This window comes from Protobothrops mucrosquamatus, unplaced genomic scaffold, assembly GCF_001527695.2.
Source record: "Protobothrops mucrosquamatus isolate PMUCROS unplaced genomic scaffold, P.Mucros_1.0 scaffold325, whole genome shotgun sequence".
Lineage (NCBI taxonomy): Eukaryota > Metazoa > Chordata > Lepidosauria > Squamata > Viperidae > Protobothrops > Protobothrops mucrosquamatus.
This window is the reverse complement of record NW_015386664.1, coordinates 661995-680618: the sequence shown is the minus strand read 5'-3', so window position 1 is coordinate 680618 and position 18624 is coordinate 661995. Positions and strand designations below refer to the sequence as shown.

The window sequence follows — 18624 nt, the reverse complement described above, 5'->3', positions numbered from 1 at the left end:
AGGACTATCTTTACTAAAAGCAGCCATATGGATATGTACAGGTTACAAAGCATCACTTTCAAGTGAAAATGAAGTGTTACACACCCCAATAATCTACTCACAGGAGTCTCTGCAATATATATTTTCTTATCCATAAGGCTGCTTCACTTGCACATTATAAAGGTATCATCTCCTATCAAACATTCAGCATGAATGTGGAAAGGAAAGAAAAGCTATAATTATAGACCCGGTGAGAATATTTGTTCAACTAAGTACATCAAACTAGTACATGATACTCCTTCATTATTTCTGAATTTTTTATTTCCAAAAGTTTCAGTGGAAAGAGCAGAGGGGATTAATAGACTCACAAGAAGCACTTTCTCCACTGAGATGCTAAAGAGCAATAATCACGTAGGAGAAATAGAATCAGCAAGCATCTAAAAGCAACTATCCTGAATCTGGGTTTGGTTATCAATCTTCATTTTGCACAGGAAATTAATTTTAGATCCCCTGTGACAAATGATTATGATTTAACCAGCTGTAATTTAATTAAAACTCTACTCACTTAAAGCAACTCTGGAAGGCTAGAGACATGCAGGAAAAATATAACATTTTAAGTGACTCATTTGTCCCTAAGCAAATTCAGGAAGCGATCACAAGTTTCTAAGTTACAAAAGTAAGAAAAACAGTTCCACCCTGCCCAGCTCTCCCTTCCCTTCCCTTCCCTTCCCTTCCCTTCCCTTCCCTCTATTGCTTCTTCTGTATCAGACTGCAGTTCATAAAGTCTCATAAGTAGGTCTCATATCCTGACATCTAAGAAAGCATCACAAATACTAGTGCAACGTTGGCACGACAATTACTCTTCTCATTATAGTTTTGAAGAATAAACATACAAGGGAGGCCAAAGCGAGACTTTTACCTACTTTGGAGGTTCTAAGAGTGTTTGGTGATTTTTACTCCAAAAATCGATGGCATGGGTTCGAGTCATTTTGAGGAAATAAGCCTGTGTAAACTGTAAAATTGAAAACCGGCTTCATTCTGGCTTAAGCACTTATAAAGGGATGAAGAGGCGTCTCCTGCCTATGAACTCACAGAGATAGTTTTTGGCGCTCTTCTCCTTGGTAAATTATTATAATCACAATTTGACTGAGATATCAGGACAGACTTACCTGCACGTGGGCCTCTCTTCTCATCAAATAGCGCATTTTGCCTAGGATACATTGCTGCAGCTGTTCCCAAGACATGGCTCTATCTTCTCGCATCAGTAGCGGAGGGCCAAACCTGGGGGGGGGGGAGAAACACAAACGTTAATGACGCATGGCAAGAGGCTACATTTGTTCTAGAGACATCTGCAAGACAGCAAAGCCTTAGTTATAGATAGTCCTTGACTTACAACCACAATTGGAAGCAGGATTTCTATGGCTAAGCAAGGTGGTTGTTAATTGAGTTGTGCCTCATTTTATGACCCTTTTTGCCACAATTGTTAAGTGAATCACTGCAGTTGTTTTAAGTGAATCAGTTGTTAAGTGAGCCAGCTTCCCCAATTCACTTTTGCTTGCCGGAAGCTGGCTGGGAAGGACATGATCTGGGACATCTGTCACAAATACGTATGCCGGTTGCCAAGCGCTCAAATCTTGATCATGTCACCGTGGGGATGCTGCAATGGGCATGAGCGCGAGGACTGGTGGTAAGCCACTTTTTTCAATGTCACCGTAACTTTGAATGGTTGCTAAACGAATTATTGTAAGTCAAGGACCTGTATCTCTAGTCGCCTAAGAAGACAAACCATGCTAAATGATACCCATCCACTGAAAATAGTATCAACACAGAAAAAGAAGTATCAAACCAACAAGTGCTAAAATTGGTATATTCATCAAAAGACACCAAAATTACAAGGGCTTTTTCTCCCCTCTACAGGGAACTGTATCATTAAATTATTCATATACCAGCTCGAAAACTGAAATTTTATTCTTATGTAACCCTGAACATATTGATGATTAAAACATTTGTTTTTCAAAATTCAGAGTACATTCCAAAATAATTAATTTATTATTAGGCCACCTACAAAGCTAAAAAAAAAAGGCAAGATAAAGACCTAAAAACATAAGGAGGAGGAGATTTTGGCATACGACTACCATAATAAGATGCATTAATTGGGCAGTGCGTTGTGGGCCCTCTTCTTGACAAAGCAAATTCCACAAGATATTCATTTCTTCAATTCTGCATTTACAAATAAAGAAACTAATTTAAATCCCTATGCTTTCAGATTACAGACTCTCTTTACTCATAAAATTGAAAGGATTCTTAACAAATCTGTGCCTCTTTCATCTCTTCCTTGTTGGGTGGGGTGGGGTAGTAATCATACCTTTCGTTTAATGCTGTCTTTTAAATGGTTTCTTTTTTTACAGGTAATTTTATTAAAGATTATCATTACAATAGCAAAAACTAACAAACTAATGAAAAATTAGAAAGAAAGAGTAAAGGTGCGGAGTGGAAAAAGATATAAAGAAAAAAAAGGAAAAAAAAAGAAAAGTAAGTATATACCAAAGGAAATATAGCATATAAAGAAATGACTTCCAGCTTTCATCACACAATTTTAATAACTTTTCATCTCCTCTTAAATTACAATACAATCTCTTCTTCCCATATCCCACCTCTTATTTTCAATAGTCTCAAGCATTATTCAGACACGAAATTATCATTAATTTCTACCCAGCCATTTTAAAATGTCCCACATATCTATGTGTAATCTACATGCTGTAATAACTTTAATAAAATTTGGTTTCATTATCTACATTAATTCTGTATTAATATTACTACATCAAGCAGCCTTCTATTGCTTTGGAGAGATCTCAATAGATCTTAATAAATGTTTTTTTGTGCTTTGTTAGCAATACAATTTTTAAAAAAAGCTTAACAGTTTGGTGAAATATAAGTAAACAAACAGAGTTAAGGGTGTCATTATAAAACCAAACAATATGTATAACTAGGGCAGCAATAGGCAACCTTGGCTCTTTTATGACTCGTGGATTTCAACTCCCAGAATTCCTGAGCCAGCCATGCTGAGGGGAAAGGGAGAGGTTTCCAAGCTGAGCCATGCTGGCTCAGGAATTCTGGGAGTTGAAGTCCACGAGTCATAAAATAGTCAAGGTTGCCTACCCCTGAACTAGGGCTACCATAACTGGCCTGCAAAAATCCAGTGATAACCTACCAGAAGCAAAGAACTAAGCCTTTCTAGGTCTCTGTATTGCCACCTAGTGGTCATTTGGATATCTGCTCCAAATATGTTACGATTTGGAAGACTTAACCCTCTGAAAATGTCTTTTGTTTGGCTCACCAAAGAAATGTTTCCAAAGAAATTTAAAGGTATAGAGAACATTTCAGTTCTGAAGTATACAAATGGGTAAAACTAGGGGCAACATGAATACATCAGATAATATTTTGATGTATCTCTTTTGATTTAAATATATTACCTGGAACTCTTACATTTAGTTAGCATCTGATCAGAAATTTCCTTTAATTTATTGTAAATTGATGATATAAAAACTCTAGGGAAAAAGAAAGACAGGCAGAAAGGAAGGAGTTTCATAAATTTAGCCCAGGGATAGGCTTGCTTACAGATTGTGGTCATTGCCCAAATGGAAAATTAAATCATAATTTTTATTTCAAAATCAAGGCGATAATTGTTTTTAGAGAAAGCCAGGCTTAGCTAATCCATCTGCGGCAAACATTTGGAGTAGGCAAGATTTGCATTGTCAAGAGTCTTTTTTTTCTTTGGCATAAAGAAAATCATATGGAGTTGGATCAATTTCTCTTGATTCTATAATTAAAAGCAAACGTAACTCACTCCATGTACCAATTTCAAGATTAGAAAATAGTAGGTAGCTTGGTGTTGGTTTTACATGCCTAATCTGTTTTGCTTTTTTTGTTTTGAAAGCAATTCCTCTCCTTTTAGAGAAAGATAAGCATGTTTTACTTTGGGATTTGAGAGCCAAACAATTCCACCTTTTGATTTGAAGTGCTTGACTCCTGCCTCTGAAAAGGGCTTCAGGTTCTGTTGGAAGCTGGGCCTTAAAGACTGTGGTGGTAGCAGCAAGACTGAAACTGACAGGCTGAAACTCTTCAAGTTCCTTCCCTTTGCTTGTGCAACTCACAATACTCCACACACATTAGAAGAAAATTGGGGACAATTTAAAGAAGCCAGGTAAATGGTCTTCCTTTACAAACAGAATACTCCCCTAAACTCAGACATACCATTGCAATAAAGAGGAAATGCCCAGAAAGCTTTAATTGCAGATGGCATAAACATCTAATTGATAAATAAACAAACCAACAACTGACTGAAACCTTAAAGCACATTTTTTTTGCTTTCTTCCTCTGGCAGTAGCCAAATTCTAATTTTTTGGTCTAGCGGCTATCACTATAAAACTATGAATTTTCTTTGCATTCTATATGCTGGGCTGCACTAACCCCTTTAACTAAAAAAAAAAAAATAGAATAGAAAGGACCACATGTTTAAAAAGGTCTTCTTGCCCATGGAAAAGAATGGGGAAATTTGGCTGAGCTTGCCTGTAAAATACAGAAATATTGCTAGACAAATTTATCAACCATAAAACTCAGCATCTCACAAGCTGTTTCCAGCCGATGATAGTTTATTAGCCACTGCAAGTATGCAGAGACTTACTTAATGACATTTGGGATGTGCACAGTGAATTCATTATCCGCCTACAGTGCTTTGGCATTCAATCTCCCTCCCATGAGCAACTCATAACCATGCTACGGAGTGCAGCTCCTCATTTTCAGCAAGAGGGGAAAAAGTGTTTTTGAAAAGGGGGTGGGGTGGGGTGGGGTGGGGTGGAAACACACGTACCCCAAATGGGCAAAACATAGTCCAGACCATGGAGTTGGCTCGGGATTCCTGCTCCAGGTCCAGCTGCATAGCAGGGATTTGGCAGAAATAACACCACTACTGTTCTAACTCAATTGCCTCAAGCTGAGTCTATTAACTTAATGCTACACTTGCTTTATCAGACCTTAACATTAACATTACAAAATCCAGGTGTTGTGCCAAATAACACAAAGGAAACTGTGCTTAACAAGCCCAGCTGCTGCTTATCTGGCTGCTAATCAGCAACCCTGCAGATCTGGGATCCTGAGGGAAGCAAGTAGCTTCCTTTCAGCACGAAGTTCTTTCCCTCTGATGCAGACTCTTCTTTCAGTTCACTTCTGTCAGCTTTGGGGACAATAAGGAGGACCTGGTTTTTATCCTACAGAATAACCACCACACCCGTGAGCGGAATGGGACAACTCGCCAACAGCCAAGTCCACCACAGCCAACTTGCCATGCGACAACTTGTCACGGCTGACTCACCACATGACAATTCGCTGCGGGCCAATTTAACAATTTTATTTAATTATTTAAAATGAATAAAAAAATATTTTAATGTTTGCCACCCACGTTTCATTCTGTCCGTCCTTTTGCATCCTTTCTTTAATGATTCTACCACCATTTCTACCACCACTATTTCTTTGATATTAGTGTAACTCTCGTTCCACAGTGAGTTGTCCTGCAGTGACTGTAGCACGTTGGCTTTGGTGAATTGGCCGTGGTGAGTTGTCATAGACCTCCCCCAGTGAGAGGGGTCTAAAGAGGTTCTTTCACAAACACTGCAAGGATTGCATAAGAAGCATCGGTCATTGATTTCATGTTTTCAAGTCGCTGTCAACTCAGAGCAAAAATATTAAAGATTTTCTCCAGGATAACATGTCCATGACCTGGCTTTTCAGATCTTCCAACTATGCCCCCACAGACTCCTCATCTATCCTTGTTGGTGTCATCCTTTATTTTTCTTTCCTTCCAACTTTCCCAGCATTATAGATTAATGAAAAAGCAGGGTCTTCACAAAAGACGTCCAAAATATGATCATATGAAATTTGCCATTTGTGTCTCGAGTGAGAACTCTGTTATATAAATTTGTTTTCTTGGTTATCCATAGTATACTCAGTGGTCTTTTCCCATAGTAAAGTTCAAAAGTGTCAATATTCTTTCTATCCTATCTCTTCGAAGTCTTCTATCCTATCTCTTTTGGAATTTCAGAGGAAGACACTGTTTGCACAATTCTGGTTTTTGTAGCTATAAACACATCACAATATCTGACATACTTTTTCAAGGCCTTCACTGTTACTCTGCCGAGTACTAATCTGTGTGCTTCTTGATTCCATTACTGCTGGTATTGATTCTACAAGGCAAAGCTATCACTTCACTATCTTAATTGTCAATTCTAAGGTTGGTTGCCATGCCTGTTGTCATTAGTTTGTGCACTGTGTTAAGTCTCCTTTCTTGTGTACTGATATGTAGACTGACATCTTCCCAATTCGTTTGTCTCTGTGTCACTCTCCTGATTTGCTAACACAGTTTAGAGGGATTCTTTATTAAACCTCCTTGCAATATTTCTGCAGATTTTTCCACCAATTCCTATAGTCTTTTAACATGGTAATGACTAGAATTCTGATTTAACTTCATTTTTAAGGAACTAGAATTTTTTGTAAATAGAAAATGTTTTTAAAGATATCTTGGAGGTTGACATTTCTAGTGCTCAGAATTTTAGTATACTTATTCTACCTTTTTCGTTTTTCTTGAATGTCCTTTAGTATAGCTGTGTGAGGCTGGGCCTCTTTTTGAGTTTAGAAATCTTTTGGAAGGTTTTCCTTGTTTTTTCCATGTTTCCATCTTTAGTGCCTTTACATATTTTGTTGTAATACTGCTTCTTGTCTCTTCAAACAGCTCTCTAAAATGCTTTACATTTCTTTCTGAGACCTATCTTTCTTGGCTTCGGCTTCTTTTCTCGGCAACTTCTACCATTTATTCTGACATTCACTTTGCTTTCTTCTGTTTCTAGGAATTTGGCAGTCTCTTTTCATACTTATTCTTAACAAATCCTTTGATTTCATTCCACTATTCCTCTGGTTCCCTATCAACAAGTATGGGACTTCCTGATGTTGAAAATGGTAGGCATACGATCAAGAATATATTGTGGAACATGGCTGGCTTGTTCTTCCACTTTTGCTTTGCTTAGAATTTGCACCCCAGTAATTCTAGACCTGTTCTACAGTCAGCTCCTGGTCACATCTTTACCATTATAAATGAGCTATCCTACCTCATTGTAGTAATAATATGGTCAATTGGATTTATGTATACTGTACTCCATTTCGTGAGGTCCATATACCGTATATACTCGAGTATAAGCCGAGTTTTTCAGCACATTTTTTGTGCTGAAAAATGCCCCCCTCAGCTTATACTCGAGTCAGCGTCTCGAGAACTGAGGAAAGTGAGTACCGTAGTTCTTTTTTTTTGGGGGGGGGGGAAATCTATGCAATCACTAAAAGTCGACACCGGCTTAATCTATATCCAATAACGTCACAAAATAGCATCCGGGGAGGGAGGGAGGGAGGGAAGTCTCCTGCTCGGCCGCTTGCTTGACTTGCAGCCGATTTCCGGGGAAAGCCTCTTTACAGCAGGCTGCCTTTGGGAAGCGCTGCCTCCTTCCATTCATCTCTTTGCTGCTGGAGAAATTTGCAATTGCCCGTGCGAGAGGCAGACGACAAGGAGAGCGGAGTAGCTGCCTCATTTCCCACCCTAGGCTTATACTCGAGTCAATATTTTTTCCCAGTTCTTTGTGGTAAAATTAGGTGCCTCGGCTTATATTCGGGTCGGCTTATACTCGAGTATATATGGTCTATAGGTTTGTTTTTGGTTGTTTGAAGAATGTATTAGGATTAAAAAAATCATTGGACTGGCAAAAACTGATACATCGTTCTCACACTTCATTTCTGTTTCCTAGGCCATACAATCAACCACAGTTTCCTCCTTACTATTTCAAGTGTTTAACATTCTAGTCTGTTTTTGCATGTTCCCTTTCAGATTGAACTTGATCATAAGACATATTAACCTCCTCTTGGTTGGAGCATACACTTGCACAACCATCATTATTAAATAGTTGTCCACAAAGTTTAACTGGTATTATTTATTCATCCATTGTACTCAAGTACTGCCTTTAAATTAAAAATAAATAAATGAGAACACTGAAAGAACCTCAGGTATTCTTCAGCAGTAAGTTGAATGCCATCTGACCTAAGGGGAGGGGACCCATCATCTGCAATTGTATTTTTGATCACTTTATATTGTTTACCCATGTGGTTTTCCTATGAAAATAGAGGGAGAATTTATTTTATTATTGTGCAATCTGAAATAACTCAAGACCTCTTGGGCAGCAGAGGTGTCAATCTTGCAGCTAATAACTGGATTTTTTTTCTTAATATTGCATGACCAATATCAGTCTTCTGGTAAGTAAAGCCATCTGCACAGAACTCTTTATTTGGCATATGTATAACTGGCTTGCTTTTTTGCCCACATTTCATATAAACCTCTTTTGGAGGGCATCTGACTGTGAAATATGTTAATCTTAATCAGGAAAATGTAAATAGTTTATAAGAGCAATAGATGGGTTTCTCAATTAAGTTGCAGTACCTGACTAACTTTATCTGGTACCTCCAAGGAACACAAGCATTGTAGGCTAGGCTGAGAAGTAAAACACTAACATCAATGATGACCCATTTCCATACTGCTACCTTGAAAAATCTGTGGACACATCCATAAAATCACCAGGAATCAAGCTCAGCTATAAGATGTTATCTTTTTAATGAATGGCTGGGAGGAATATAGTACAGCTTTTTAAGCTAGGACCTGCATGCAAAGCCCATTTGATTCCTTTCCCAGGAGCTCCTGATTGCAGAAAAATAGGTCAAGTGCCTGTTTTTTTTTAAAGACCCTGTTGTAGAAAGAGCCCTATTGTCTACAAGGGCTTACCTCACAGCCTGTTGCCCTGTCCCGGCTAAATTACACACAAGGAGTAGGATTCTGCCACCTCCACCGTGGTGCAGGAACTCAGAAGACATGGCCCCATTATGAACCAAACGCTGCCCTTCTGGCTCAGCAGAATTGGGAGAAGATGGGAGACTCTGTGGGCAACCTGAAAAAAAAGGAAAATATGTACAAATGCTTCAAACCTGGCTTAAATACAAAGACTATGAAATTTTCAAAGAAATGTCAACAACACAAAAAAACAGCCTGCATCAAATAGGTCAATTTATTAATATGGATAAATCAGATAATGAGATCTCTCTCCCACTGTTAAAAGTGATTGCTTCTCACCTCTAGGCATTGCTTTCTTTTCATAGAAAATGCTACATCCATTTTTTTTCTGATGGAGTAGGGAAGAAAGTGGAAAATGTGACCTGGCATTAGACCAGCCAATTAGTTTGTAATCAAGCTTGGAATCTGAACATACTTTCCCCACTCAGATCCACCATTACTGCGAAGATCACTCTAATTCTAAATAAGAGGGTCAGTCTCAGAAAGCCCATTGTATTCAGAGGTGTAAACTCTGGCATAAAATCTTTATTCTCAATTTATGATTTGGCATACTGTGGTTTCACCTTGTCAGCACTATCTGCTTTGGGACTTAATAAAGCTCTGGCTGAACTGAGGCAGAGGATTTGGGATCTAGATATCCAAAATGACAGAACCAACATCTCCCTTTTTTTTTTTTAGCACAATTGCTCCTCCTCTCTGGACTATCCCTAGGTATATTTTAACGTCTTATATGCCCTATAAAGAAAGCTATTTATGTTGGCCCAAATTGGACATCACCTACTAAAGCAGGGGTAGTCAACCTTGGCTCTTTTATGACTCGTGGACTTCAACTCCCAGAATTCCTGAGCCAGCTGTTGACTACCCCTGTACTAAAGAAAGAGCTGGAAGTTATACAATTCTCCAAATGAAAGGGGAACTTGCTTTGTTCATCAGAATCTGTCACACATGCACTATTCAAATGTCTGTTTGTACATCCAATGGCAATCCAACTTAATACTTCCAATTGTTAACATCTCTGCCATTGAGACTAGGAGGCCAATATTTTTTATGTTGAAGTGATGGAATCTAGCACTGAGTTACAAGAGGGAGGAGCAAAAAAGGCATATCAGCCTTGAATTGTTGCTATGCAGAAAGAATCCTCCCTAATTTTTCCACAACATTTATTGGATAGTTATGCAAGTATATGGCAAATTCTAACTATTAGGCAAAGAGCAATAAAAAAATAATTTGAGCTATTGCTCGTGTTATTGTAGGTTTCCTATGCCTGACAGCTGCATCCATCCTTATCTTATTTGACCTCTCAGCAGCTGTTGATATCGACCGTGCTATTTTTCTGGATCAACCCAAAGCACAGTATTGTGCTTGTTCATCACCTTTCTCCAGGGTCAATTCCAATCGGTGGTGATTGGGGAGGAGAGATCCTGCCCTGTGCCCCTACTCTGTGGGATGCCACAGGGTTGGTGCATTCTTCTTTTCTATTCAACATCTGCATGATATTGCCAGGTGAGCTCACTCATTGCCATGGGGTGAGGGATCCTCAGATATGATATTATCAATTGTACATCTCTGCTCCTGGTGAATTAAGTGATGCTGTTTCTTATCCTGGCATCTGGAGGCTGTAAGGATCTGGGTGGGAAGCAACAGGCTTCCGCTGAACTCTGGCAAAACTGAGTGGATTTGGGTTTTGAATCCCATCTTTGGTACTGGATGAGTCACACTGCCCCATTGTGCATAATCTGAAGGTCCTCCTGGATTCACAACTCCTGTTCAAAAAGCAGGTGGCAGTCTTAGGAGGCAATCTTTGCACAAATCTGTCTGGCACACCAGTTGCACCCATTACTAGATGAGGGGGACCCACTCATGGGCACTCATGCAGTACTGGTTAGACTGTTGCAATACACTCTACATGGGGCTGCCCTTGAAGAGTATCTGGAAACTTCAGCTGGTGCAAAATGTAATGGTATGAGCAGTTATGTGTGTTTCTTGTAGAACGTATATTACATGTAATATAATATTATACAACATATATTATATGTAATATAATATGTATATTACGTATTATACAAACATATAAGGAACAGCTGCTGGAATTGGGTATGTCTAGTATAACGAAGAGAAGGACGAGGGGGGACATGATAGCAGTGTTCCAATATCTCAGGGGCTGCCACAAAGAAGAGGGAGTCAAGCTATTCTCCAAAGCGCCTGAAGGCAGGACAAGAAGCAATGGATGGAAACTAACCAAAGAGAGAAGCAACCTAGAACTAAGGAGAAACTTCCTGACGGTTAGAACAATTAACCGCTGGAACAACCTGCCTCCAGAAGCGGTGAATGTGACAACACTGGAAGTTTTTAAGAAGAAACTGGACAGCCATTTGTCTGAAATGGTATAGGGTTTCCTGCCTGAGCAGGGGGTTGGACTAGATGACCTCCAAGGTCCCTTCCAACTTTATCATTATTATTATTATTATTAACACCTCTGCTTCATGAACCGCATTGGCTTCCTGTTTGTTTCTGGGTCCAGTTCAGGGTGCTGGTCTTTAAAGTCCTTCATTGGCAAAGGACTGGGTTATTTGAGGAGTTGTTTTGTCCCGATTTTATCTACCTGTACTATCAGATCCAGCAGAGAACACATGTTATGAGTTTAGTGGGCTCTAAGCAGTGGGCTTTTCTGCTGTGGTACCTGCACTGTGAAATCTTCTCCCATCTGAGGTGAGAGTGGCCTCATCATTTCTAAAGCTTCTGGAGGTCCTTCAAGATCTGGCTATATCAGCAGGGACTCAGGGGATGGCTGAACTAGTGAGATGGTTCTGCTATTCTTGTTTGTTTTGGCTTTGTTTTTAATAAATGCATTTAATTTATTTATTAACTGTTTTTGGCTCTGTTGCTTGTTTGTGAGTCAGGCGGCTAAATAAACTGGTTTAATAAAATAAAATATTAAAATAACAAAAAAGTTTTACCAGCAATATAAACTCTTCATTTTTTTTAAAATCTTCTAGACTATGCTATAGTTTTAGGATTTCCTGGTACTATCCCATGCAAATGCTAACTAAATACCATCTTGTTCAGTTTCCAAGCCCTGGAAAGCTGAGCTAAGTAATGTCACATGGCTGCAATTGTGACTATAAAACAATAGTTTCTGATGTAGTACATTGATTCTGGAACATTCCACAGAAAAGCCAGGGCCAACCAATCATACATTCATAGAAATACAAATATTATATTAATGTCTCCCCCTAAAACAAATGTTTGCCTAAATGATCTTATCTGATCCCTTCCACCAGGATAAATATTCCTGATCACTAGACCTAAGGTCTTAGTCCAGCTAGCCTGATCTGTACCCCAATTTCCAGGTGGATCATTCCCTCTGTACAGATTTAGGCTGCCTAATCTATTAACGTCACCTGGCAATAGGACTGTCCCAAAGGCAGGATTTTTTGGGAAAGTCCATCTCCCAGATCAGCTTACATACTGTCACCTCTCATGTTTTTCAATTAAGGCTTCTTGTTTAGCCCAGAGAAACAATAAATCACTGACAGATTGTGTCTTCAGACCCATTCTTGTTTTGCATTTACAAGCTCATTCTTTTAAAGAAATGCAGCCATCAGGACAGATGGCTGCCAGTCCCACAGCTCAGCTAAATGATTTTCGACCTCTTCTCTTCTTCCTGAAGTCGCCCTTGTCAAAAGCTTCATCTCTGCAGATTCCTAACCCAACCAAACATCTAAGAATTCAGAGCTATAGAAATTCTCAAATGGGATAATTCCAAATGTTATTTCTAAGCATTAATGTCTCTTCTGGGCTGTGTGAAGTCTGCATATTTGAATGTTCCTTACAATTCTTACTCATACAGTGAAAAACAATGAAATCATTTCCTTCCCCCCCCCCATGATTATTTTTACAACAGAGAATCCTAACATTCCCTCCCCCAGGAGTCTGATGGGATCTGCAATGTCAGAGGCTATTTTGAACACAGAGAGTTCAATCGATGGCATCCCAAACATATCTGATCAATAAGCAAGACAGAGCAGATAAAAGGCAGAGGCTGGCAAGCAGAGTGCAGAGCTTCCTAAGACTTCCCACTTTTTTGAGAGGTGGAAAGTCCAGCAGGTCAGCAGAATGCTTGGTTTGAGTCCTTTTTCCTTAGACAGATGGACCTTTCACCTCTATGTATCTAGATGACATGACTTTCTTAAGCTACAAAAAAATGAAAAAAAGTTTCAGTTACTGCTATGAAAGAGTCAGGAAGTCATCTATTTAATAGCATATAAGTGGGGAAGAGGAACTCTAAGAATATCTGTTGCAGAATAATAATAATAATAATAATAATAATAATAATAATAATAATAATAATAATAATAATAATGATGATGATGATGATGATGATGATGATGATGATGATGATGATGATGATGAAGAAGAAGAAGAAGAAGAAGATAGATAGATAGATAGATAGATAGATAGATAGATAGATAGATAGATAGATAGATAGATAGATAGATAGATAGATAGATAGATAGATACTGTAGATCAGTGTTTCTCAACCTTGACAATTTTAAGGCATGTGGACTTCAACTCCCAGAATTCCACAGCCAGCATTGCTGGGAGTTGAAGTCCACATGCCTTAAAATTGTCAAGGTTGAGAAACACTGCTGTAGATAGATAGATATAATATACTGCATCCGGAAGATAAGCATTAGAGAGATCGACACAACAATATCGGGCTAAATTTTGGGGGGAGATGCATTTATGATGGGTAGGGATCAGGTGGAAAATTCCCACATTCAAGAAACAGCAGGTGTCCCTTACTGACCATGGAACAAACAGAAAGTGAAGATCTTGTTAAAGTCAACCCTATCAAAATATTTCATTAATACCCCAACAAATTCTAGTGTAATTTAAAAGCATTCATTCATGCTGAAATCATATTGCCTGTTACAGCCTATTCCACTTCTACTTTCAAGTTTTAGAAATAATCTGTACTGGACTGGTAGAGAGCTGTACTGATTTATATGTTTAGGTTTCATTCTAAAAGGGAAAGCAGATAGAAAATCTGAAATTTAAATTCTCCTTTGCAGCTCTTATATCCCTTATAGGCTCCACCCTAACTACATCTTCCCACCAATTGAGGACTGACAACAAAATCTCACTTACACTCTTGGCATTTGCAAACTGAAAAACCAATTTATCTTGATTCAAGCCTGACCTTTGAAGCAAAAACGGCTGGGCTGCCTGCCAAGTTCAGGAAGGCTAAAAGTAACTTCTTGTATGAGTCAGAAAACAGGAACAGATTCCCCTTTTTGCCACACAGGAATCAATTACAAAATACTACTAGTAAGATCCTAGCTTATAACAATCATATTCAGCACCCAAAAAGGTACCCATAACCCGCAATGAAATGGTGGCAGCAGTATCTCAGGTCATTCACACTTAGAGGTAAAGGTTTTTGTTGTTGTTTGTTTCCTCTGAGTCAGGAAATTACAGACCAATCAGCCTACCTGGGGAGATACTGGAAAAGATCATCAAAAAACAGATTTGTGAACATCTAGAAACAAAGTTATAACTAAAAGCCAGCATGGGTTTGTTAAAAACAGATCATGCCAAACCAATCTTATTTCATTCTTTGACAAAGTGACTAAGTTAGTGGACCAGCAAAATGCTGTGCACATAGTATACTAAGACTTTAGCAAGGCATTCAGCAAAATAGACCACAACCTACTTCTTGATAAGCTAGAAAAATATGGGATAGACCACATCACCACCAGATGGATTTGTAACTGGCTGACAAACCATACTCAACGAGTCGTCCTTAATGGTACTACATCTACATGGAGGGAAGTAAGTAGTGGAGTATCACAAGGTTCCGTCTTAGGCCCAGTACTCTTCAATATCTTCATAAATGACTTAGATGAGGGAATAGAAGGGGAACTCATCAAATTTGCAGATGACATTAAGCTGGCAGGTATAGCCAATACACCAGAAGACAAGCTCAGGATCCAAAAAGATCTTGACAGACTTGAACAATGTTGAGTAATGTGTGATCGCAGCTGTTAAAAGGAAGAAACAGCTGCGATCACACATTACTCCTAGAAGCATGAAGCTGAAGACACCAGCCTGAAGATGACGAATGGGACTTCGTCGAAACATCGCCAAGACACTTCCAATTTTACGCGGGAGAAAACCCGAATAACCAAAGACCTACATATATATATATATATATTTAAAGAAATAGAAATGGAAGATGTATCACACTCAGTATGTCACATTCTCCAATAGTAAAGTTCTAAAAAAGAAAGGAAAGACAGAGACTGAGCAAGTTCTTTGATAGTCTAGGACACAAGCGTCAAACTCGCCACGTCATGTGACGTGTCGCGACATATCGTTACTTTTTTCGCATTGCCGGAGCTGGAGTGGGCGCAGCTTCCGCATGATGCAACTGGCTCATGGGCCAGCAGTTTGACCCCCCTGGTCTAGGACTACCTCAAGATGTATGTGTGGGATTGATTGGTTAAAGTACTTTGCTATCAAAATCTCCCTGTATATGATATACTATTGATTGATTGATTGATTGATTGATTGATTGATTGATTGATTGATTGATTGACAGATTGACTGGTATGCCACCAAAACCATACAACTAATGGTGGTTTACATCAATAAAAAGATTAAAGACATTTAAAATGTCAATAAAGAATACTACATTAGGCAATTTCAACTTTCAAAACCTTGCAGAATTTTGTCCTGGGCCCTTTTCAGAAAGGTGCTAGAGGTGGCATCAAGCTGACTTCTTATGGGACATTATTTCCCAAAGTGGAAGCCACCCACACAAACACTAGCTATCCTTTATGGAACAGATTATTACCAGACATAGGTTTCTAGGCCCTGAACTTCGATTATTATTTTGTGTTTTATTTTATTATTTCATGTTCTCTCCAAAGTCACTTCACAACAAGATGGGTGGCAAAAATAATAATAATAATATACATAATAATGTTTGAATAGCTTTCGGAGAAAGGAGGATCTCTAACAAGTGTCACAAAAGTGAAACAAAAAATCAACTCAGGCATATGCAAGAGAAAAACAAGCACGAAAAACATGGGTTCCTGCTCCTCTTGGTTTTAGAATTCAATTTTGTGCAGAAACCTCCTTTAAAGGAAAGGTTGAGAAAGGGTGATGATAAGAGAAAGCAATTCTTGGCTGATGAGTACTTTATTTATACAATTTTCTGTAGAAGTAGCTGTTCAGTTTATTAGTACATATAACCGCTCCTCTTTATAGATAACTTGCAGTTATAACTTTCTTCAGAATCCACTCCATTTCAAGTAGAGAGTTAACAGTAAATCAGGCAATTGCCAGAATAAAATAAACAGACACACACACACACACACACACAGAAATACAGAGGACAATAAAGCTGACCAAGGGACAACCCCCCCCCTTTTTTCCCTAATAGCCTCATGATGCAATCACCAGTCTAAAATCTTAATAAGAAGCTGCTAAAGTGACAGAACTGTAATGCCCCTAAAGCCCACTTAACCAGCGGCTATCTGGCAGGACTATTTATTAATCTATGCTACTCAGGCTGTACAAAAGGAGTGTAATGGATAGACCTAGTCTTCAGTTAAAGTTATTGGTCTGGTTCTGATCTCATCAAGACAGTTAAATATTTTCACTTTACAACCATGTCATTTAGCAACAGAGTGGCCAGTCTCAATTGTAGTTGGTAAGTGAAGCCTACCTGAATAGTGCTATCTGCATTTTCATAATAATAATAATAATAATAATAATAATAATAATAATAATAATAATAATAATAATAATAATAATAATATATTATTATTATTATTATTTCTTTTCTGGCTCAGGCAGACTATGGCAAAGATAGCTGAGCATTGCTTATGATCTGCAGTGTGCATTAAGAAAGCATAATTTCATAATTTGATCTTGGCATGTATTAATTAGTCTATTTGTCAGTATAGTTGTAGACCAGGAATGACAAAACTATGGCCTATGGGTTACAGGTGGCTTATGGAAAGTGATCTATATGACCTACCAACGCTCTTGTCCAATCTCAAGCAGACCATTCATCAATTAATCAGTTGATAGGAAGAAACTAGTATGTATTGAATATGTGCTCTTGCCCAAAAAAAAAGAGGCCGAAAAAGCTGCATTTTCATTACCAACAACCATGATAATGTATCAAAACAAAGTTTAGAAATCTGGTAAGAGCCTTGGCTTTCCACTATTGTAGATAAAAAGAGGTTATTAAATTTGCAAAATAATGGAAGAGTATTGTATTTTTTTAACCACCACGGTAAGATGTACCTGAGATTCGGGAGGAGCTACCCCTTTTAAAAGAGAGTGGGGCCTGGAAAGCATAAATGTTGTCCCCTTCTGCAATGGTGTTCAGATCCTCATCATCCGAGAAGGAGCACTGGAATCCTGACTGGTTTAGCTCAGCCAGGATTACCTGCAAAGAGACCAGTTAAGGATATCAACTTCAAAAAAGCAAAGTTCAAATCATAAGGTATGGTATTCTCACAGAGTATGAGAGAAAATTGTCTGGCTAACCTGGTCAGGTGAAATCTTGCCCTCCTCAGCCACCATTTCTCTCAACTTTGACACAGTGCTGAAGAGAGGCACAGCTAGGCCTACACGCACAAATCGCTGGCTTTTGGATTGGAAGACAAGAGTGACATTCAAAGGCCTGGAAGAAAGAGGAACACAAGGGAATTGAGAATTGAGGAATACTAAGAATGCCCCCAATTCACATCAAGTCTGCCCGTCCGTCTGTTCATTTATTTGTTCGTTCACTCATTTATTCTCTGCCTTAGCTTGGCCACATAATTTATTTAGATATATGTTGTTGCTTATGAACAAAGAAGTGAATTGGAATGTTTCCTAATTTTTTATCACATATTTTAAGCCTGGACATTTGGGGCATATGTATTGTAAACATATGACTTGAGGACCAGGGATGAACAGATTGGTAGAAAACATCTCCACTTGGAGGCCTGCTCCTTTCAAAGCATTAAGAAATGACACCTTCTGTATCTTTAAGAATGTATCTGTCACCATGGATATTAAAAAATACTCATTAAAAATAGTGAATGGCATAGCCTTTGAATTGTGTAGGAGCAATCTAAAATACACCACTTCATCCACAGTAGCGTAATATGCAGAATGATTCCTAGATTGCTCGAAAGAGCTATGTTACAATACTCTATCCTATAACCTGCCCACCCACTCAGCTATGTTATGGCTACAACTCTTCAAAATTCCCAAACAACCTGCCTTTTATTTTCAGTTCAACGCCCATAAGATATAAAGTTTGTACTGAGAAGAAATGAAAAGAGTTGAATTTAAAGCCTCACCCTGAAGGCTCAGAAGAGGGAGGCAAAAATGGGAAAGCAAGCAAGCATTCTGGAAGAAATCACGGAGTCTTCTCTCATGTTCCTACAGTTAATTAGGATGCAAAGCTAGAGAACAGGTGTTACTTCAAGGCATCTGTCAACTCTAACAGAGGCCTAAGAAAACTGATGCTTACTTAAGGTCTAAAACATGGGGGGTTGGGGTGGTAATTTCTTCTACTTAATGTGTGCTATGATTCATCTTTTCCTGACAGGAGCAAAACATGGATGTAACATGGTGTTGGTTGCACAGCGAAGAATTTCTCCTAAAACTTCTACATGGCAGCATTCAGTGAGTGCTTTCCT

The 18624-nt window shown here is 38.6% G+C and overlaps 1 protein-coding gene across 1 annotated transcript in view; it reads right to left on the bottom strand.

Annotated features, from left to right (window-relative positions):
* The window catches only part of USP43 (ubiquitin specific peptidase 43), a 111419-nt gene that overhangs the window by 28945 nt on the left and 63850 nt on the right, over nucleotides 1-18624 (bottom strand). Inside the window, exons 7-10 of the mRNA XM_015815207.1 lie at nucleotides 17480-17615; nucleotides 17234-17378; nucleotides 8846-9008; nucleotides 1149-1260 (exon numbers count right to left, since the gene is read on the bottom strand). Of these exons, the coding sequence (XP_015670693.1) occupies nucleotides 1149-1260; nucleotides 8846-9008; nucleotides 17234-17378; nucleotides 17480-17615 (556 nt within the window). The remainder of the gene's footprint in view (nucleotides 1-1148; nucleotides 1261-8845; nucleotides 9009-17233; nucleotides 17379-17479; nucleotides 17616-18624) is intronic.